Here is a 21734-nt window from a genome sequence, read left to right as displayed (position 1 = left end):
GTTTGGATAATGGTATGTCCTCCATGTTGCTGTAGATTTATACATCCTACTGCCTAAATATGTGTGTAAAATGAGCTGATAAACCAGAGTGCTACGTTTTTTTTTAACATTTCTGTGGATTTATAAGATATATATGCATTCTATGTTAATATGAGCTTGTGCACAATGTTTCAAAGAAAAAATTAATTCGAGGAGTTCTCTTGTCCCCAAAAGTCTGTGACATATTTCATACAGAATTTTTATAGGAAAACAGCTAGTCTTGGCAAACACCTGACCACGTGAAGCATGTGGTCAGTTTCCATTTTCTGTTGCCTGAACAGGGCCTGAGGAAGTAGGCCTTAGTTAGGTGGCGTGATTCTTTAATTGGAAAGTAAGATAATTATGCTTCAGATATGAATTGAGGTAGTCGGTACTTTTATACCTGTTCTTTTAACGTTCATGGTAGAGAGAGCAGGACGGGAATTCAATCAGGGATGAGGTTGATTGTCCTGCCCCTGCCCTACTATACCACTTTCAATAACACTCTAATTTCACTTCAGAATCTTGAAATCATGTTTGAAATTGTTGAGTCAAGCTTCTTTTTCTTCACAGAGTCCAGGGATAGCAATGGTACTTAGCTGCCACAAGTTGGGGGAACATTTTGTGAGTTCTGCATTGGCTTCAGGTAGATCTGTAGATCTAGAAAAAGCACCTTTCCACAGTCTTAGGCTCTCCCTGCTGTGCCGATGCTTGCAGGGCTGTGTCTCAGGTTCCTTGAGTGGTGGCTGACCTGGGGGTACTTGACGTGCTCTCAGTCCCCTTTGTGCTCTCCAAGCCGTCAGACTTGACTCTAGAACTGCCTGGCTGTTCTTGTTACATTTTAATCCATAGCTTACATACTAATAGAAAAAACTCAATTTTATTCATTCAGAAAGTTGCCAACTGTAAATGAGTAGAGCAGGAAGAATAAACTTTATTGAAATATAATTTGCTGAATCAGTCGACATTGTTACGCTAAATTAGCTTTTTAACTGCCTCATGCTCACCAGATATGTGATACAGTGTGTTCTTAACAGTCCTTTCTTTTTTTTAAAGATGAAGGTACAAACCGTGTGCTAGATATATAAATGGAATGGCTAAAACTAACTTGCTGTGATCCTCGAACACAGGAATTTCCCACAAACTTAAGTGCCTACACTTAGGACTTATTAATTTTCAGTTATCTTTTAGTGGTGTCTCACTGAATGATGTATTAGAATCTGTGTTCTGTTTGGAGTTTGTTGCCTGTGCATTGTCAACCCCAGTTACCAACTTAGTCGAGGCTGGATTAGATTGTTCGGTTCACCTGCCATATTCTCTCCAGGAGTGGGGTCCACGTGACCACTAGTCCTCTACCTCAGAGCCCTGAGTTATTTGTGACCGCCCTGTTCAGCTTTCCTCTCTCCTCTCCCTGAATGGGGTCCCTGCATGGAACTCAGCGTGCTTGTGGGTTCACCACCACTCCCGGTTCATGTCTCCCACTTGTTGTATTGAACGGTATTGTGCTAATCTTATCTGTAGGCATGAAGTGGAGGAAAAGCCTTGGGACAGGGGAAAACCTTGATATCCATCTAGGTTTCTTTTTAATCTGGAGAAAAAACCCTATTGAACTATGTAATGCTTAGATCCGAAAGGCAAACTAACTCCCCAGGTGACAGTAGCATGAGCAAGTAAGTGTAACGCTTCCACGACGGCCCCGCGTGGAGCTTGCAGGTTGAGACTGAGAGAGCGCTCCTGAGACAAGCTTTCTTCCAGGACCTGGGGCTGCTTCCCTCGGGCCCAGGCCCAGGAGAACTGGGCATGGGGCTGGCAAGACCAGCCCCTCCTAATCTGAAGCACCAAAGCTCCCCAGCCCCGCCGGGGAGAAGAGGAAGCCGAGGACAAATAACTTTCTAAAGCGTTTGGAAGCCACACTCTCATTTTGTGGGAGTAATTTAGTGAAGAGCTGATTATGTGACTAAGCACTTATTAAATTTCCAGAAGTCATCATAGATGCCTTAGAGATTTTCTTTGGAAGATCATTGCCTGTACTGTTACTTTCTTGTGCGGCATAAATAATATATTAACCTGTTAACACCGACAACATTGGTTTTCTGTAGCTAGGGAGTCTTGAGTTGGCAGCCTGTTCAGCTTAATGACTTAATGTCCTTTTTGGGCAGATGTGTGGAGTTGGCTGTTACCATGACACACCTGTGTGCTATACCCAGGGGGAGGGCTGGGCCAAAACTGCAGGCACACATTTGGGTTGATCACCTAGGCTTCCAAGCCATTCCGGATGGTGCTCAGTGTGGGGCGAGAGCATCATAGAGGACCATGGCGCTTAGCAGCATTGTTTCTTTGGAGTCCGTGTAATGGAATGTATTTTTCAAATATTGATATTTGCATTTTCTGTAATATTTCCATATAAATAAAATGAGGTAAAATTGTACATTTAAAGTGGAAACCTTAATAACACATTTGTAGTTCCTTTTTTTTTAATTTATTTATTTATTTTTGGCTGGGTTGGGTCTTCATTGCTGCGCACAGGCTTTCTCTAGTTGTGGAGAGCAGGGGCTACTCTTCGTTGCGGTGCGGGCTTCTCATTGCTGTGGCTTCTCGTTGCGGAGCACAGGCCTTAGGCACGCAGGCTTCAGTAGTTGCAGCACATGGTCTCAGTAGTTGTGGCTCACAGGCTCTAGAGCACAGGCTCAGCAGTTGTGGCGCACGGGCTTAGTTGCTCCGCGGCATGTGGGATCTTCCCAGACCAGGGCTCGAACCCGGGTCCCCTGCATTGGCAGGCGGATTCTTAACCACTGTGCCACCAGGGAAGCCCTGTAAGCATTAAAAACAAACACAAAAATTTTAACACTCCTGACATGTGAATACATTTCTTTAACAGCTACCCTCTAGGAAAATCTGAATTTCCAACACTTTTCAGAAACACATGGTTGACAGCAGTGAGAAAGTAGCTGTTTTAGGCATAATGACCAGCTGCCTGGATGTCCTGTGCTCTTGGCCCAGACTTCAGCTCATGGTGACGTCTGTGACCACAGCTGCCCAGGCTCAGCCACCTGACCCCACTGCAGCTCTCCCGTGGACCCTGGAAATTCCCTCCCTGACTCCATTGTTTAGGAGCAACTCGAGAAGATCCCCCCATGGTGAGGTTTCTGCTGGCCTTGGTCTGAAAGGAGGACTGGTGCTGTGGGTTTCAGAGAAGACTAAGGAAAGTTTAGGGGTTTGCAAGTTAAAATCTAGTGATCCATAATTCCCCCATACAAACTGCATGAATCTAGTAGCTCACCTCACCATCACACTTTCTTGAACTGGTGTTCTCCTTTCCCTTACCTGTTTTCCATTTTGCTCACTCCTGGTTCGGACCAGCTATGGTGATTGATAAATCGCATTCTCTGGTGGCTTTACTCAGAGTTAATAGGCACTGTTGGGGGCTTCCACGTAACAATCCCAAGTAATCCTAATAGCCGTCCCTGAGGAGAACACTGGTCATATTTTGTCATAATATGTGAGTACAAACCGGCATGTTTCATAATTTCTGTGCCTTAATTTTTATGTCTGTAAAACAGAAGTGAGCACGGTTCGTCCTAGCTCACAGGGTTGCCCTGAGGAAGGTGATCAGTATTAGGTCATTATGTCCTTCCTCTCAAGCAAGTACACGAATTCTGGTGTGCACAGCGAGGGTCCCCTCCAGTGTGGACTGATGGGAGCAACGTCTGCTGCCTATTTGCAGGAATCTGGGGGCCCAGGGAATAGGAAGTGCTTTCGAGGATGGAAATTCAGATTTCCACAGATTTCTGAACAGATATCCCTAACCTGTCCGTAGGGTCTATCTTTCAGATCACAGTTTGTCCTGGAGCTGAGCAAGCTAGGGATGGCGGCAATGGTCTGATACGGGTCCCTTTGCAAGTTAAAGGGACTGAGCTGTGGCCAAAAAATTCTGGGCTCTTCCCTCTTAGTTCTGTGTTTCTGGAAAAACTGGAATCTCAGGATTAAGAGGCAGACGTTACAATTTCCTCCAGCATGTTGGAAGGCAGCTGCCCAGCCCTTGCTTTAACACTGCTCATGGTGTGGCAGAGAGAGCAGACCTGGGTAAGAAGCTTAGCTCTATTCACTTTGTTACAAAGCAGAAACTAACACACCATTGTAAAGCAATTATACTCCAATAAAGATGTAAAACAAACAAAAAAACACAAAAAACTCAGCCCTGCCGAGCAATGACTGTTGTAACCATTAGATGTGGGGGTGGGAGAATTTATGCCCCTTTTCTGGACCATAAAAAGACCCTCTCGGGCTTCCCTGGTGGCGCAGTGGTTGAGAGTCTGCCTGCCGATGCAGGGGACGTGGGTTCGTGCCCCGGTCCGGGAAGATCCCACATGCCGCGGAGCCTGCGCTCCACAACGGGAGAGGCCACGACAGTGAGAGGCCCGCGTACCGCAAAAAAAAAAAAAAAAAAAAAAAAAAAACAAAAAAAAAAAAGACCCTCTCAAGGCTGGCATCGAGGTTCAGTGAGAACAGATAAAGCTCCCTCCCTGCTCAGCATGTTTGCCCAACATGTATTAGTTTCCTTCTCCACTTCCCTCTGTCAGCAGGTCTTAACTGCCCGAGCTGAACTTTCTGTGGCTTCCATCACGGAGGGACTACCTTCCTCCTCCATAGTCTTGCCCAGGAGAGAGGAAGGAGAGGCATTTCTCCAGTAACCACTAGCTTCTCATGGCTGAGCCTTTTGGATCATTAACATGACAACCTACTCTTGGCGAATCCTTTGAAGACTCATCCACTGCCCTGGTGTGAGGAGGCTGTTTCCTATAAAGTAAGTGGTCGGCATCGAAAAGGAAACGAGTGCTCATTGAGCAAGGAAGTGAGCAGCCCGCAGAGGCTGGATGAGTGTGTCCTGAAATGTGGGCTCAGGGGTCTTGCATCAGCCAGAGTTCAGGTCTGTACTTGGCTGGGATGACTCTTAAGTGCCTTGTTTTGCTTTTTCCTTATCAGTTTGTTTTGGAAGGATCTAAACATCTCTGGACCTGGCCTCCATGCTATCCCTGCATTCCTACCCCAGGAGTGGCCTCTGGCCGCTCTAACCAGGGCTTTACTTGGCCATACTACAAGCTCCTTGAGGTCAGGAGCCTCACTTCCCCCCCAGCCCAACCCCATGGCACACAGATGCTTGGTAAATATCTGTCGAATAACTAAGGACTAAGGAGAGCAGTGGCAGTGACTAGTTCTCAGTTAGCCTGGGGTTGAGTCAGCAGGGGTGCCTCAGGCACTGAGCTCAAGGGCTGTGTGGAACTCAGAATAAGGTCCTCACTTAAGTTCGCCTCCTTACTGTTTGCTCCTGCTCCAGGGAGGGCGGAGACATACCAAGCCGTGGAGGCACGAAGATAGCACTGAGTCAGGACAAGAACCTTGAGTTCTAGGCTCAGCTTCATTGCTATGTGCCTTTATTAAGTTCTTTGGGCCTCGGTTGCCTCATCTGCAAGAGAGCTAATTCTGCACACGTCTCGTGTCCTAAGTATGGTGGATGTGGGGGTACAAAGCCAAGTGATCCTTGGTCCCTGTCTCAAAGAGAGTCTGCAGTCCAACGCGAGAGGCTGATAGGAAATTCATAGTTACGGGACACTGTGACATTTGTTATTTTAGAAGTGAACACAGAATTATTTTCCTAGAGGAAAGTGCGTCTAAATCCACTGGTGGGCCAGTGGTTCATGAAGCCTCCCAGTTGATTGAGCTAAGTTATTAAGGGATAAGAGGTAGAAAAATTGAGAAGACGACATGTCATTCCAGGCAGAAGGGACAGCCGGGGTGAAGGTGTTGCAGGCATAAAGCAGCGAGGTGAAGGCTGGAGGGATCAGTGCACGTGGGAGGTGGTGGCAGAGATACAGAGGCTAAGAGGAGACGGACCCTAGAAGGGCCTTGTGTGCCGCTGAAGAGTTAGCACCTACCTGATCCTTACAGATAAGGGAGCCACTGAAGACGTTTAAACGGAGAATGCCCTGAACATCACGGGGATGGCTTGGCAGCGTGGAGGATGGGTTGGAGGGAGTGCAGTTAGATCAGGTGAGAAAGGAAGGCCTCAACCAGAGGAGGAGTACTGAACAGGTAAGGGGTGGGATTGCCAGGACCTGGAGACTGGTCAGGAGGAGGGGCTCAGGAGGGAAGGGGCTGGGGAGGATGGCCAGGATTCTTACTTGGTGTGACTGGGTGCTTTGAGATGGCGATGGTGGAACCATCCAGGGACACTGGAAGAATCACCAGGGAGAAGATGAAGACTAAATGCCAGAACTGTGGAGTCTTTGGTGCCTGCAGAAATGGTCAGGGAAGCCGCCTGGACTAGATGGCAGACTTGGCAGCTGACGCAGGAGCGACAGGAGCTGGTGGGAAGGCGTGTGGAGGAGAGGCTTTCCAGGAGGCTGGAAGGGACCCCCGAGGGAGATAAGGGAAATGGGGAGAAAGCCAAGGGAGGCTTTCACGAGGGCCCTCAAGTGGGACAGGTCCAGGTAGGTAATAATTGAATGTGGCCGTGGGTTTGCCAGTACAGAATTTATCCTGCTGTGGCGCAGGAAAGGGCTAAGCTGGGCGACTGTGTTGCAGGCAGACGGGGGCTGAGGAGCAAAGCCTGAGTACATGCATCATTCTCCGTAGCTTCGCTGGGGCGGGAAGTAGGGACAGGAAGGAGTTACGGGGCCTCAGAAGAATGGGGCAGGAGGGAAGGGAAGTGAGCTGTTGAATGCAGACTTCGAGGGAAGAGCCGGGAGGCAGGAAGAGGTTAAAGGTGCCGGAAAGGCCGGTGAGGAAGATCCTGGATGGCAAAAGGAGCCAAGAGCAGGATTCAGGCGTGAAGAGCAGCTGTGGCCGAAGGGCAGTGAGCCACACCACTTAGGGCAGGCAGCCTCCGTTTTCCAGTCCGTGAATCTGGAAAGCTATTAAGTGAGATTAATGATAAAGGAGAGGAAAAAAGACCAAGAAAGGGAGGACAGAGAATGTTTAGATAAACAGCTGAGGGGACTGGGAGAAGTTGAGGTGAAGGCACAGATGGGGAGACCATGAACCTGTAATCGCTTCAGATTCGTTTCCTAACCTGTAAGGTAGGAACTCTGCCCCCATGAGCTTAACTAGAATCGAGGAGGTCACGGGTATGAACTTGGTCCAGTGTGGGAGATTACAGATGACCTTGGACACACCACCCACTCTTGAGGCTGTTTGTATGGGCATTTGTAGCCTTGCCCAAACTCTGATGTTGCGCTAGCCAGTGTCCGCGTTAGAGCTGTGAAACTACCTTTTGCTCAAAATGCAGACTTCTCCCTTTGAAAACACACCACCCCTAATTTTAAGTGTTTAAAAGAGAAACAATATCTTTGCTTTAAATTGTTGCTTTGTTCAGAGTTATCTGGATTTGCTGCATCCCTATAAGCAAAAACTTTTCCATTTCCAGAACTAGCCTATCCTGTTTTATTGTCACCTCACTATATTGGTCCAGCTCGAATTAACTCAGTGTGGCTTTTGGCTGTACTGATAAATTCAAGTTTGCCTAAGGGCAGAGGTCTTACTTTTAAGAAAGGTCAGGGCTCACATTAGCAAGTGGGGAACCGGAACAGGGTTGTGTTGACACTGTTAGTTCGTATGTCTTTTCTGGATGTGTCTGCTTGTTTCTGAGTTGTAAGGGAATGACGTAGCCCCCGATGTCCTGGTCAGGATGAGAGTTACAAGCAGGGCCCAGGCCGGCAGCTGATCTGGGCAGCCTGGGAGTCCGTGGAAAGGAAGCTGTTGGAGCTCAGAGCCCTTCTGCGTGTCTGTCCAGTTAGCTCCGAGTTGGTCAAATTTGTGCCCGTTAATACCTGCGAACTCCAAAGGATGATGGTGAGGAGATCTAGCGGAATAGTGGCAAAAACAGGCCGACCAGTACTAGGCAGGTTGCCAAGCACTGGCCTCAGTCACCAAAATGGTGAGCCCATAGGGAAGGGCGTGAGTCCTGTCTGCAGAGCATGGCCCAGTCCTTCCAGGCCCTCTTGTTTCATGTAGGAGCCCTCCTAGGGCACAGGAGTCAAGGGCCCATTAGGGAAAGGCAGGTGAGGGTTCCCTGTGGGTTATGGACATACAGGGTACCGGCTCAGAGGGGGACATAGCATGTGACGGCTAGGGGTGGGCAGCCTGTGTATTCCTCCAAGTTGGGGTGGTCCAAGTCCCCACGATTTCTGTGCGTAGGGTTGTCCGGCGTCTGGTCACTAGGGGGGCCAGTTGTTCTCACACACACGCAGTGGGGCTCCTTGGCACCTGGCTTAAACAGCTTCCTGGGGACGCCAATCCAGTCTCTGCTCACACCTCCACTAAGGAGAGAAGGAAAGAGGGCTGCTTAAAGCATGAAGTCGTGAGTTTCTCTGGGAAGGGAGGAGAGGGAGCAGTGAACCAGGCCTTGTGAAAAGTAGAAGCCATTTCACTTGCCGCCTTGGTGTTTTCCCAAGGCAGTGGTCTGCAGTGTTCACCCGAACCTTCTTGCTCTCCCCCGAGGTCCTCCAGCTTCCCCTCTGAGGGCACAGCCCGTCATCCTTTCACTGCTGCTCCGGCCCTTGCCCTCTGCCTTCCTAGGAGGCGGCGCCACTTCCCTGCACTGGTGGCAACACCTGTGAAAGGCTTTTCCCCACTGGCCTCTGAGCGTCTCAAAAGCAGCGTCTGGCTTGAGAATCGCTATCCCAGAGCACATGTATTTTGACAAAGTTCCCCTGGGTTAACAGTCAATTTATGGCCTCACTGAACAGCACAGATGTGGTGACCTAGAAGATGGATTTGGGGGAGAGGCGAGAGGAACAGAAGGGAAGCCCGTTTACCTCCTCTGGGAGCACCAGAACCGGCTGCCCCGGGTTGAACTCCACTCAGCATTGCATGGTGGAAACTTCTGCTTCTCTTTCAGTTCCTGTTTATTTGCCTCCAAGCCTTTGGTGATCATGGCTTCTGCCTGGGTCAGTTCTGGAGTAGGTAGCCCATCCTCTCCGTAGAACCTTCCTGTCACCCTCCCTGTGGTGACAGGAAAGCTGACATCAGAGTAGCCGTGGGAGGGGGGGCAGGAACAGAGGCTTAGCTCCTGCAGAAGTCCTGGTAAAGCCGAGTCCCCAGGGCTTCCGCCTTCCACAGTAGCCTGCTGGCTGCTGATTTATTAAGAACTGGTTGGAGGGACTTGTGTTGCCTTCTATCCCGATGTCTCTCAACATCTTATACGACTCTGGATAGACGCCTCCCTGTTCTAGATGTAGAGTCCTCCAGCACGGAAATTATAAAATCTTTCCCCACATGTCACTCATTTTTCAATGTTCCACAGTGCTTGAGGTACACAGTAGGTGTTCAAGAAATGCTTGATGAATGAATGGCTTATTGCATAACATTTTTGTGGCTCATTTCTTCTCCACATTGAATTATTTTGTCTTATATGGATATAAATAAGTCATTCATTGAGTGTTCACTCAGCATCAGGAGCTGTGCTAGCACTTTACCAGTATTTTGTAATCCTCCTAACACCCGTTTGAGAGAGAAATCAGTGCTCCCGTGGTCCTAGGAGAGAGACTGGGAGACTGAATAGCTGGGAAGTCCCTGAAGCTAGTTAAGTGGGTCTGGCCCTGAGCTCATGCTCTCCCCTCCACCATTCTTTTCCGGCTCAGTCCTTCAGTGGACAAGCTGAGTGGAAACTGGTTTTAGTTTGAAATCCCCGTCAGAATTTGTAAGGTCTGAGCTATGGCAGTGGCCAGCAAGTGGTTGGCGAGCCTGTAGGCCAGAGCCAAGAAGAGATCAGTTCTTAGATGCAGGGACTTGCATCTCCAAGTCCTGAAGTGCAGGTGGATTTCACAGCAGCCCCTGGCACAGGGCAAGAGAAGCAGCAGAAAGCACTTCTAGAAGGTTTGCCCAAGTAGGAGGAGGTATCTGTACATACCTGCTCCTGCTGTGTCTGTCCAATCTTCTCAGTCCCCGAGAACTGAGATTCCAGGGTACGTTCGTGTACCCAAGATTCAGTTCATCTTCTCAAGTCCAACACCCTATCCTGACCTTTCCAATTCTATTCTTATCACTTTGTTTTTTCGGCCACTCCGTGTGGCTTGCGGGATCTTAGTTCCCCAACCAGGGGTTGAACCCAGGCCCCCTGCAGTGGAAGCGCAGAGTCCTAACCAGGGGACCGCCAGGGAGGTCCCTATTCTTATCACTTCTGCCTGGGTTCCCTGGCTTAGGAGCCTTGGATCTCTGACTCCTCCTTCACATCTAAATGTACACTTCCCTTCGTTCATGTCCAAACCATGGGTGAATCGTGTCGGTCCAACCTTTAAAAAACACCCTGATTCTGCCCATTCCTTTCCATTTCCACTGCTACCACCCTAATCCAGACGATGGATTACGACAGTGGCCTCCCAGTGGTCTCTGCTTCAGCTCATTCCTTCCCACAGTTCTTTCTCTACAGAGTAGCTGGGGTGACCTTTTAAAAACGTAAATCACACCTCCATGTCTGGTTTATACCCTCCTAATGCTTCCTAAAACATATGGATAAAACACAAACTTCTTATCAAAGGCCTCCAAGACAACCATCTGACCTGTGTTTGCTTCTTCAGCCTCCTCTTAAGTGGTCCCCTCCCTCACTGTAGGCTCCCTGACCATGCTTTGCTGCTCCTCACCTCGCACACTCTGTTCCCTCAGCCTGAAATACTCTCTTCTCAGATCTCAGGATGGCTGGCTCCTTCTCACCTTCCAGGTCTCAGCTTAATTTTCATTTCCTCCAAGAGGCTACCCTGACCGTCCGCTCTAAAGGTGTCACGCACACGCCCAAACATGCATCACATTAGTTTTAGCTTATTCACAGTCCTATCTGGAATTGTCTAGTCAGTTTACTAGTTTATGATACTGCTCTCCCCACCAGTGAGGCCCCAGCACTCAAAGCAGCTTAGTTCAGAGCATTCATTTTGAACGCTTGTTAGAATAAATGAAGGGAGCAGGGCCCAAGTCCCAGGGCTTCAGTCTGAGTTGGCCTGGCACCGCACTTTCTCCTATAGAGGGTCTCTGTATGCATGGTGACAAGCCTGTCCTGGTGGGTTTTAGACATGAGACCCAAAGAGAGGACAGCAGTAGTAGAGACAACAGAGAAAGAGGCAGAAGCTGTGTCATGAGAATGGCGGTCACCATTGGCTGGGTCTCCAGAACACAAAAATGGCATCTCGTTTCCCCTCGAGGCCTGGCCATGTGGCTGCCAAGATGGCTTCCTGCTGTCGTCCTTCAGTGTGCACCTGTGTAATAAACCTTCATCTTCTGACGCTCTGTCCTGAGGGTTTCTGGTGCCCTGAAAGAACCTCACACTGCCCTCCCCCTACAGAATGAGCTAACAGAGGACAGGAACTGCATTCAGCTCATCTGTGGTCCCCATGAGGACCAGAACCACAGCATATCCATAGCAGATACTCGAATACATCCTGACTTTAACTACAGTCCTTCAGAGGCATTTCTGACCATGTGCCCCTCACTCCCCTGCACGTTAACGCTGTTCAGACAAGACGAGTTCTCTCATCTCACCAAACACATCAGTTTGCTCCTCGACATCAGTGTGATGTGTTTGGTCTGGCATCCTTTGCTGACACACAGGACTCCACTTTTATTCTTCTGTGTTGGGTTTTTTCCTTATTAACACAGTCATGTTTCAGCTTTCGTTTGGCAACTTTATGGGGAAAAGGGAGAACCAAGCCTTCTGAAGGCCAGACGGATAGAGGTCAGTTCCTTCAGTGGCAAACATAATTGTGATCTGAGGAGTGGCCTGGTGCAGACTGGGTGAAAACAAAGATAGGGGGTGCTGCAGGTTGGGGTGACAGGGGCCAACAGTGGTGGGTGTGGAAGAGGGGGCACTGGAAACAGAACTTCAGATTCATGAAAAAAGCCTTGGCTAGTTGGACGTGGACGGAGCAGAGGAGTCAGTGAAAATGCCAGTGAAAGGTTCTCAGCAAAGGTAACCCAGGGAGTAATGACAGAAGCAGACATGCAGGGGCATTAGGGGCAGAGAAAGAACTTCCAGTTTAGACCTGTTCCAGGGTGAAGTGACACTGACGTTCCTCAGGAAATTAGCCGTGTCTTAAGTGGGCTCCAGTGAGAGGTCAGGGCAGCAGTAGATGGAGAACAGGGGCCCAACCATCCCAGTTGTCAGTGTTTGTGAAGCAATCTACTGTTTAGCGTCTAACATTTCTTTAGGACACCGTTAGGTATCGTCTCATTTAGGCAGCAGGTGCGGCGCTCCACAAAGCTGGCTTGAACAAGTGTTTGATGAGCATGACTTCCACCTGGGAGGCAGTTCGTTGAGGATGGGCACAGGTTGATGTCTGTCTCCTTCGGGGACGAAGTAAAAGGATATTTGTCAAAACCATTTGCAAACAGGCTTTGAGCCTCCCTGACTGTGTCTGAAGCCAGACGCCTGGAACACGGCGAGATGGGGAAGCTGCCCTCCTGGGCGGGTCACTCAAGAGTGGCGCAGGCTGTGGGGCAGCAGAGGCCAAAGCCAGTGGTCGGGCAGTCCTCTCCCAGGAGTGAGAGCAAGGGAAACAGGGACCTCCCCGGTGGGCCCGTGGTTAGGACTCTGCGCTTTCACTGCCGAGGGCCTGGTCGGATCCCTGGTCAGGGAACTGAGATCCCACAAGCCACGGCACGGCCCCAAAAAAAGGTGATGGAAGCAAGCGCCCCAGCCATTTCCTTCCGGGACATATCGCCACACTGACAGCCAGAATTTAAGGTGAAAAATCCATGGGCATTTTTCAGATTTTAACCTTGAGTCCAATCCCCAAAGAATTCTAGCCCCTTAAAAAAACTGCAAGACAAACAAAACAAAAACAAGAAAACAACTGCAAGACAACTAAATGAAATCTATGGAAATGACCTGTGGAATACTTACCGATGAATTCATAATTCTTCTCATAGAATGAAAGCCAACTTTGGAGTGTCAGCATCTCAGAAAATGACAGGTCAGATACATCATCCACAAGGCCTCCTTCAGAGTAGTCCCCGGTCACAAACGCTCTGGATGCGTCTCGGCCTGCAGGGGAGATGTTTCCAGTAGATTAACTTATAAATCAACAACACTGTAGCAACTCAAGAATCTGTTTTCTGAGAAACATCTCCCAAAAACCCTCACTCCCCAGCCCCCAGCAAAGCTGATCCCTCCTCCCCCTCGGTGACAGACGCTCCTGGATCTTAGACATACTTTCTGGCATGCATCCTGTTCTTTCATTGACTTTCAGCAACATTTCACATGGTGGACCATGTCCCTTGGCTTCTGTGACACTATACTCTTGGTTTTCCTCCTACCCTTCTAGCTCATTTTCTACCAGCCTCAGACATCAGTTCTTGTTCACCTCCTTTGCTCCATCCACACCCTCCACTTGACAGTCTCATCCACTCCGTGGTTTCAAGTACCACCTCTCTGCCAAAGATGCCAAATTTGTATGTTTAGCTCAGACTTCTCTTGAGCTCCAGACCTGTATATCCAGTTGTCTGCTCAACGTGCCTTAGATGACTTTCAGACATCACGAGTTAAAAATGTCCATACTGCAGCCCCAGCCCCTGGAAACCTGCCTCTATTCTCGTACTCCCTGTCTCGGTTAATAACCAGTTGCTCAGTCCAGAAATGTAGTCCTTGACGACTCCTTCATCCCTCACATCCCATCAGTCCCCAAGTCCTATAATTTCTTCCTAAATATCAGTCTGCCTGGCCCCATCTACTACTCAGCAAGCCTGGGCTGCCGTCGTCTCTCATCTGAGCTACTAGAGTAACTGCTAGGTCTCCCTGCATTCATTTGGCCCCCTGCTCATCTATTTTCCATACAACACTTAGACTGATATTTTAATTAAATCGATCATACCATTCTCTTGCTTCAGAATCCTCAGGGGCTTCCTTTTGCCCTATGACAAGGTACATATTCCTTAGCAGGCCATTCAAGGCTCTGCACCAGCCACCGCCAACCTCACCTTGCCACTGTACTCCCTTTCTCGCTCTCCTCCTCCCCCACTAGGCTAAGGCCTCTAGTAACACCAGTATGTTCTTTTAACACTCATCACAAAGAAATAACTGATTAATTGCTTATGTGATAACTATTTAACGTCTGTCATTTCTACTAGTCCGCAAGTTTTATCAGGGAAAAGAACACACCAAACTTAAGAATCAGTTCCCCAGTGTCTGGTGGTGCCTGATCTTTAGTAAATTCTCAATAAATACACGACTAAATGAAACCCATACATTTATAGTTAACTGGTTTTCAATAAGGGTGCCAATTCAATGAGGGAAAGAATAGTCTTTACAACAAATGGTGCTGGGACAACTGAATAGCGACATGCAAAAGAATGAAATTGGACCCCTACCATATATAAAATTGACTCAATAAATCAATGACCTGAATTATGAGCTAAAAATATAAAACTCTTAGGAGAAAACATAGGTGTAAATCTTTGTGACCTAGGATTAGGCAATGGTTTCTTAGCTAGGACACCAAAAGCACAAACCACCAGAGGGAAAATAATTAGGATTTGGTCAGAAATTTTAAATTTTGTGCATTATAGGACACTATCAAGAAAGTGAAGCCCTGAAACCATAAAACACCCAAGAGAAAACAGGCAGCATGCTCTTTTTTTTTGGCCGTGCTGTTTGTGGGATCTTAGTTCCCCAACCAGGGATCGAGCCTGGGCCCTCGGCAGTGAAACTGCAGAGTTCTAACTACTGGACTGCCAGGGAATTCCCGGCAGTATGCTCTTTGACATTGGTCTTGGCAATATTTTTGGGAATGTCTCCTCAGGCAAGGAAAACAAAAGCAAAAGTAAACAAATGAAACTACATCAAACGTAAAAGCTTTTGCACAGCAAAGGAAACTATCAACAAAAGGAAAAGGCAAGGGAATTCCCTGGTGGTCCAGTGGTTAGGACTCCGTGCTTCCACTGCAGGGGGCCAAGGTTTGATCTCTGGTGGGGAACTAAGATCCTGCAAGCTTCAAGGCGCAGCCAAAACAAACAGAAAACCCGAAAAGGCAGCCTACTGAATGGGAGAAGATATTTTTAAATGATATGTCTCATAAAGGGTTACCATCTAAAATATACAAAGAACTCATACAACTCAGCATCAACAGAACAAAATAAAACAGGGACTTCCCTGGTGGCATAGTGGTTAAGAGTCTGCCTGCTAATGCGGGGGACACGGGTTCGAGCCCTGGTCCGGGAAGATCTCACATGCCGTGGAGTAACTAAGCCCGTGTGCCACAACTACTGAAGCCCATGTGCCTAGAGCCTATGCTCCACAACAAGAGAAGCCACCGCAATGAGAAGCCCGCGCACCGCAACGAAGAGTAGCCCTTGCTCTCTGCAACTAGAGAAAGCCTGCGCACAGCAACGAAGACCCAACGCAGCCAAAAATTTAAAATAAATTAATTAATTAAAAAACAAAACAAAAAAACCCCAAGCAACCTGATTAAAAAATGGCAGAGGACCTGAATAGACATTTTTCCCAAAGACGCTATACAAATGGCCAACAGACAGGTGAAAGATGCTCAGCATCACTAATCATTAGAGGAATGCAAATCAAAACCACAATGAGATATCACCTCACACCTGTAGGAATGGATATTATCTAAAAGACAACAAATAACAAGTGTTGGCGAGGATGTGGAGAAAAAGGAACCTTGTACACTGTTGGTGGGAATGCAAATTGGGGAGCTACTATGGAAAACCCTTTGGAGGTTCCTCAAAAAAATTTAAAATAGAACTACCATATGATACAGCAATTCCACTCCTGGGTATTTATCCAAAGAAAACAAAACACAAATTCAAAAAGAAATATGCACCCCTATGTTCACTGCAGCATTATTTACAGTAGCCAATATATGGAAGCAACCTAAGTGTCCATAGATGGATAAATGGATATACACGTATACAGTGGAATATTAGCCATAAAAGCGAATGAAATCTTAGCATTTGCGACAACATGGATGGACCTATAGGGTATTATGCTAAGTGAAGAAAGTCAGAGAAAGACAAATACCGTATTATTTCACTTATATGTGGAATCAAAAAAAACAAACATAACAAAACAGAAAGAGACTCAGAGATACAGAGAACAAACTTGTGGTTGCCCACAGGGAAGGAGGAAGGAGGCTGAATGAAATAGGTGAGGGAGATTACGAGGTACAACCTTCCAGTTATAAATAAGTATGGGGATACAGCATAGGGCATAGAGCCAATAATACTGTAATAACTTTGTACGGTGACAGATGGTCACTAGACCTATGGTGGTGATCATTTTGTAATATATAAAAATATCAAATCACTGTGGTGTACACCTGAAACTAACATAATATTGTGAGTCATTTATACTTCAAAAAAAAGTGAAAAGAACCTGCAGAATGGGAGGAAATATTTGCAAATTATATATCTGATAAGGGTCTAAGTGTCCAGAATATATGAAGAATTCACATATACAACTCAACAATAAAAAGACAACTCAATTTAAAAATGGACAAAGGATTTGAATAGACATTTCTCCAAGGAAGATATACAAATGGTCAACAAGCACATGAAAATATGCTCAACTAGTTATCAGTGTGATGCAAATAACCAAAACCACAATGAAATACCACTTCAAGCCCATTAAAATGGCTATAATCAAAAAGAAAAAAAAAGACAGTAACAAGTTTGCTGAGAATGTGAAGAAACTGGAACTCTAAATACATCAATGATGGGCATGTAGGTTGGTGCAGCCACTTTAGGAAACAACGGGCAGTTTCTCAGAAAGTTAAACATAAGTTACCATATGACCCAGCAATTCCACTCCTAGGTATATACACAAGAGAACTGAAAATGCATGTCCACAACAAAACTTGTACATAATGTTCATAGCATTATTCATAATAAGCAAAAAGTGGAAACAACCCAAATATCCAAGAAATGATGAATAGATCAACAAAATGTGGTATATCTATACGATGGAATATTATTTGGCCATAAAAAGGCATGGAGTCTTGACATGCCGATACATCATGAATGAACTTTGAAAACATTATGCTAAGTGAATGAAGCCAGACACAAAAGGCCACATGCATGACTCCATTTACATGAAATGCCCAGAAGAGGCAAATCTTTTGAGACAGAAAGTAGATACTGGTTGCCAGGGGCTAAGTAGTCGGAGGGGTTGGGGAATGACTCCTAATAGATACGGGGTTTCTTTTGGGGGTGATAAAAATGCTCTGGAATGAGATAATGGTGATACTTGCACAACTTTCTATGTTCAAAACCACTTGTACTCTTTAAAAGGGTGGATTTTATACCATCTGAATATCTTTAAAAAAAAATATATTGACTGAGCGAATAAGTGAACATACCTGCTTCTCTACTAGAGTGCATAGGTGTTGGGGAGCAATGTTATAATCTCTGATTCCTCAGCATGTGGTACAGGGCCAGCTACATGGCAGGGGTCAGTAAATGGATGGTGAATAAATATTGGGCACAGAGGAACTCAGTCAACAGTAGAGCACATTGCAAAAGAAAAATCACTCCAGAAATGGAGCGTTTTCTGCTCACACTTGTGCATACAGCCATGACGGCTGCATCAGAGTGCGGCAGGAGAGTGCACCAAAGTGTCCTCACCTGGCAGGTAAGTAAAACACTTGATTCCAGTTCCAGCTCTGCTTCTAACTCACTGTGTAGCCCTGGGTAAGTCCCTTCCCCTTCTGGACTGTTCGAGGAGCTCAGCAACACCAACTGAACTTAATTCCTTCTCTGGCAATGTTTCTGTTTCTTAAAAGTTCTCCCTAAAGACAGGGAAGTGACTTGTATTTAAGTACCAGAGGCAGCTACCCAGTTCTCCTGAAATAATGACAAGTGGGAAATGCTTATTTCCTATCAGCTTAGTCACTGGCCGTAGGCTTGCTCGTCATCTTTTTCTTTTCTAATCTAGGAGATGGTCATTCTTCTGGGCTGGTAAGACGACATCTCTAAAAGTAGTAGGCTGGTGTTCCTAGTTCAAGTCCTGTCAGGACTTAGTTGTGAGGGCTTTAGGCAAATCACATCCTCCAATCCCCCAAGATATAAAATAGGGAGGACAGAATAATCCTCATTTGACAAATGTTCTTTGAGGCCTAACGTGCCAGCTTTGTTCTAAGTACTGAAGGACTGTAAATGAGGCCAGACTCCTTCCCTGTGCTCTAACCTGATAAACTTTTTTAAGGAAGGCAGACAAATGCATTTGTACTAGAAGCAAGAACGACTCAAACCAAATGTACTACTTTTAGGGGAAACCTGGAGTAGGGGGAAAGGAAGATCGCTTCCGATTGGGGCACATTGAAGAAATGGTTGGAATCATTTCCAACCATTTGGGGTACTCTTGAGGCCGGGGCAGGGCGTCACTCATCTCTGGGCCCTGAGAGCCACGCAGTGTGGCACAAAGCAGGTACTGGGGGCTTCCGCTGGCGGGTAAAAGGTAACTCGTAAGAGGCAAGAGATGTGTTTCTACAGCCTAACTCAAGAAGAGCGGTGGGGAAAGACAGGGAAAGCAAAGGCTGGCAACAGTTGCCCATAGTCCTGCCCGAGTCAAAACAGACCAGAAGGATGATGCAGGTGAGCCCGGTTCCCACGCTGGTCTGACGAATGTGGGGAGGAAAAGAGGAAATGAATGAATGAATAAGTGAATGAATGAAGCGCGGCGTGAACCGCCCCGCTAATACCTGCGAAGCCGCTATAGTGGGCCCCAGGCTCGTAGTGCCTCCGGCCAGAGGACACATCGTAGACGCGTCCGAGCAAGGCCAAGTAGAGGCCCGGGTCCCCAGGGCGGCCGCGATAGCGGGCCAGCTCCTCGGGTATGAAAAGGCGAAAGTCAGCGCGGGGACTCCAACAGCCCATCAACCGTGCGGCCATCGCCGCCGCTGCCGCCGCCGCGGCCAGGCCCAGCCAGAGCCCACGCCTGCCGAGGTTCTGCATTTCGACAGCCGCACCGCCTCGGCTCCTCCGAGATTGCTGCCTCTCTGTCCACAACTAAGATGGCGGAGAACCGGCCGCGACGTCACCGGCGCGACGCGCGCTCTCCTGTGTCCGCCTGTCACCAAGGGGACAACGGAGGACTGAAAGGGGAAAGTCTGGCGAAAAGTTCACCCCCTGGCTCCAACTCTTTCTCGTACTTTTCTAGCATAGCTAGCGACTGTGGAGGGATACCGAGAAAGTGAGTAGCGGAACGCCTTCCTGCCCGGCAGATTACCTGCCCCCAACAAAGATGGTGGCAAAGGAGGCCGCGGGATGACGTAGACGTAATGACAGACGCGCCGTCTTGGAAATCAGGACGCCCTAGCTAGCTGTCTCACGACAGCTGGTGGAGTCCACTTGACGGCGCCTTTGCGACATCAGTCCTCGCTTGTCGGCGAGGAAGCCGGAAGCCGCAGCCGCCGCCGTTCCTTCCCCGTCCCCGCCCTCCGGGTGCCGTCTGAGGTTGACAGGTCGTGGCGGGGAGGCGGCGGCGGCGGCAGAGCCGGGCGCCCGAGACGGAGACCTCATGGGGAACGCTCCGAGTCACAGCAGTGAAGACGAGGCGGCAGCCGCCGGGGGCGAGGGCTGGGGTCCGCACCAGGACTGGGCCAAGGACTCGGGGACGACCCCCGGCCCGGGCCCCGCGGCCCCGGCGCTACCTCCCGCCGCAGCGCTACTGGAGCCGGCCCGACTGCGAGAGGCGGCGGCTGCGCTGCGGCCCGCGCCGCCCTGCGAGTCTCTGGTGTCTAGGCACCACGGCGCGCTGTTGCGTTGGCTGGAAGAGCGGCTGGGCCGCGGCGAAGAGTCCGTCACCCTGGAGCAGTTCGGGGAGCTGCTGGAGGCTCGTGGCGCCGGCTTCTCGGGCGAGCGGTTCGAGGAGGTCAGCGCTGACTGGCGACTGTGGGGCGGGGGCAGGGCGGTCGCCCCCAAGGGCGTGAAGAGGTGGGCGGTGGCTTTGGAGAGGCTGGGCAGGAACCCATAGGGTGTGCAGTTTCCCAGAATAGGAGCCTGAGTGTGCCGGGACTCACAGTGGGCGCTTCCAGCCTGTTCACTTCGGGAGACGACTGTGAATCTCTTTAACCTTTATTAGAGGTGTGGAAATCCTGGACTAGGCCGTTCTTGCTCGGAAGTACTGGACAAGTGTAGATGTCTTTGCATGTTGCTGTGGTATAGACCTTTGTGCTGTTGCCTGACGCTGCATCAACTGCCCTCTGGAGCTTCCTTATCATGCTCCAGAATGGTTTAAGGGAGATGTGCTCTAGGGATCAAGGGAGTGGCCATGAAAACCATTCTGTTTTATTGGCCAGTGGGTTTTTGCAGGGCCCCTTTTGAATCCAGTGTGTGGGCCTGACGAATGTGGGAGGAGAATAACACATATTGGAAATTTTCACATTCTGAAAGCCATTCTCATCACCCAGAAACTAGCTTTTCCAAAACACACATTTGTTTTAGAACTTTGAAAAGTCGTATTTTCGACTCATTTAAACCTACCTAGAACCTAAAACTGACAGGCAAATACCAAGTTTCCTGTCACTACTTGTAATTGTATATAATAGTTTTGAGCATAGTCACCAACATTGTTTCTGTTAAGTGATTAACTGCAAATTGATATGGCAACAAAATATTTCCCTTGAAAGGGATCTTAGAAATTATCTGTACCGCATTCTTCATTTTAGAGTTAAGGAAAGAACTGATCCAGGATCACCCTGTGAATCATTGGCAAAACTGAGACTGTCACTCAGATCTCTTGGTTTTTTGTTTTTCTTACGTCACACTACCTCCTTGGGGCCCTATTTCTTTAACTCCACAATGTTATAACAAAAAGGTGCTTAATTTGTGAAAATGGGTAAACCATGTAGTATATTCAGTGTCAGTGAAGGGTGAGTGCATAAAGCAGTAAACTGACAGGTACTTGTAATGCCATTAAAAAGTGATGTACACTTTAAAACCAGAGGCTTTTAAAATATTTTAAGGATGTTTTCCTCTACATGGCCAGAATTCAGATAATGTGGTTTCTTATATTTTCCTTTTAAAAATACCTGTAAAGAATCCCGATTTTTGAAAATGTTGGTCATATAACTTAGTGAAGTGTCTCCATTTTTTTTTTTAATTCCAGGAGGATTCATGATAATTTCCACTCTTTTTGTTTTGTTCTGGTTTGTTTTTTGGCTGCGTGGCTTGTGGGATCTTATTTCCCTGACCAGGGATCAAACCTGGGCCCCCTGCAGTGGAAGAGTGGAGTCCTAGTTACTGGACTGCCGGGGAATTCCCAATACTTTCCACTCTAGTCCTAGGTGTGTAAAGAGAAAATGAAGCAGTGTCAGAAAGAGCTGTGCAGATCTCTTGAAGGAGTTAGCACATTTCAAAATTGTCCAAAAGAGAATGGAGGGAAACAGTGTTTACATTGTGAGAGTGTCTGACAGGAATAGAGCTACAGGAGTCCCGTAATGTGAAGCCAGAAGTCCTCGAGGTGTGGCCCAGAATTCACTCAAGGGCTATGACGTTATCCATTCATTCACTGAGCAAATAAATATTTGTTGGGCATAAACTGAGTACTCAGCACTTGGATGACAGTGGACAAAGCAGATAACTTGTTCTTAAAGAGTATCTAGTACTGAAAGTGATGCACGTTAACCCAGCAATTATAGGTGTGGTGAGTATTATCCAAGGGAAAGCATAGTGAAAAAATAGTATTTAAGCTCATCCAGGGTGTCAAGGAAGACTTACCTGAG

The 21734-nt window shown here is 47.8% G+C and overlaps 2 protein-coding genes across 2 annotated transcripts in view; one reads left to right on the top strand and one right to left on the bottom strand.

Annotated features, from left to right (window-relative positions):
• Nucleotides 1-8078: 8078 nt before the first annotated feature.
• CYB5D2 (cytochrome b5 domain containing 2) lies at nt 8079-19263 on the bottom strand. Its single transcript, XM_065897809.1, has 4 exons — nt 18711-19263; nt 12905-13045; nt 8832-9018; nt 8079-8333 (listed from the first exon to the last, which is right to left on the bottom strand). Exons 1-4 carry the CDS (start codon nt 18961-18963, stop codon nt 8117-8119), a joined length of 798 nt encoding a protein of 265 aa, XP_065753881.1. The 5' UTR covers nt 18964-19263; the 3' UTR covers nt 8079-8116.
• A 265-nt stretch (nt 19264-19528) lies between these two features.
• Nucleotides 19529-21734, top strand: part of ZZEF1 (zinc finger ZZ-type and EF-hand domain containing 1) — a 112158-nt gene continuing 109952 nt past the window's right edge. The window contains exon 1 of the mRNA XM_065896625.1: nt 19529-19882. Coding sequence (XP_065752697.1) covers nt 19529-19882 — 354 coding nt within the window. The remainder of the gene's footprint in view (nt 19883-21734) is intronic.

This window comes from Phocoena phocoena, chromosome 19, assembly GCF_963924675.1.
Source record: "Phocoena phocoena chromosome 19, mPhoPho1.1, whole genome shotgun sequence".
NCBI classification, from domain to species: Eukaryota; Metazoa; Chordata; class Mammalia; order Artiodactyla; family Phocoenidae; genus Phocoena; species Phocoena phocoena.
Note: the sequence above shows the minus strand (reverse complement) of the source record. Positions and strands in the feature narration are given on the sequence as shown.

Bases quoted from the DNA above. Each gene is read 5' to 3' on its own strand.
- CYB5D2 (XM_065897809.1), bottom strand. From the start codon at position 18,963: ATGCAGAACCTCGGCAGGCGTGGGCTCTGGCTGGGCCTGGCCGCGGCG. The intron at 13,046-18,710 runs GTATTAGCGGGG...TCTCCCCTGCAG, and splicing joins CCACTATAGCGGCTTCGCAG to GCCGAGACGCATCCAGAGCG. The intron at 8,334-8,831 runs GTAAACGGGCTT...TTCTCTCCTTAG, and splicing joins TTCTGGTGCTCCCAGAGGAG to TGGAGGTGTGAGCAGAGACT.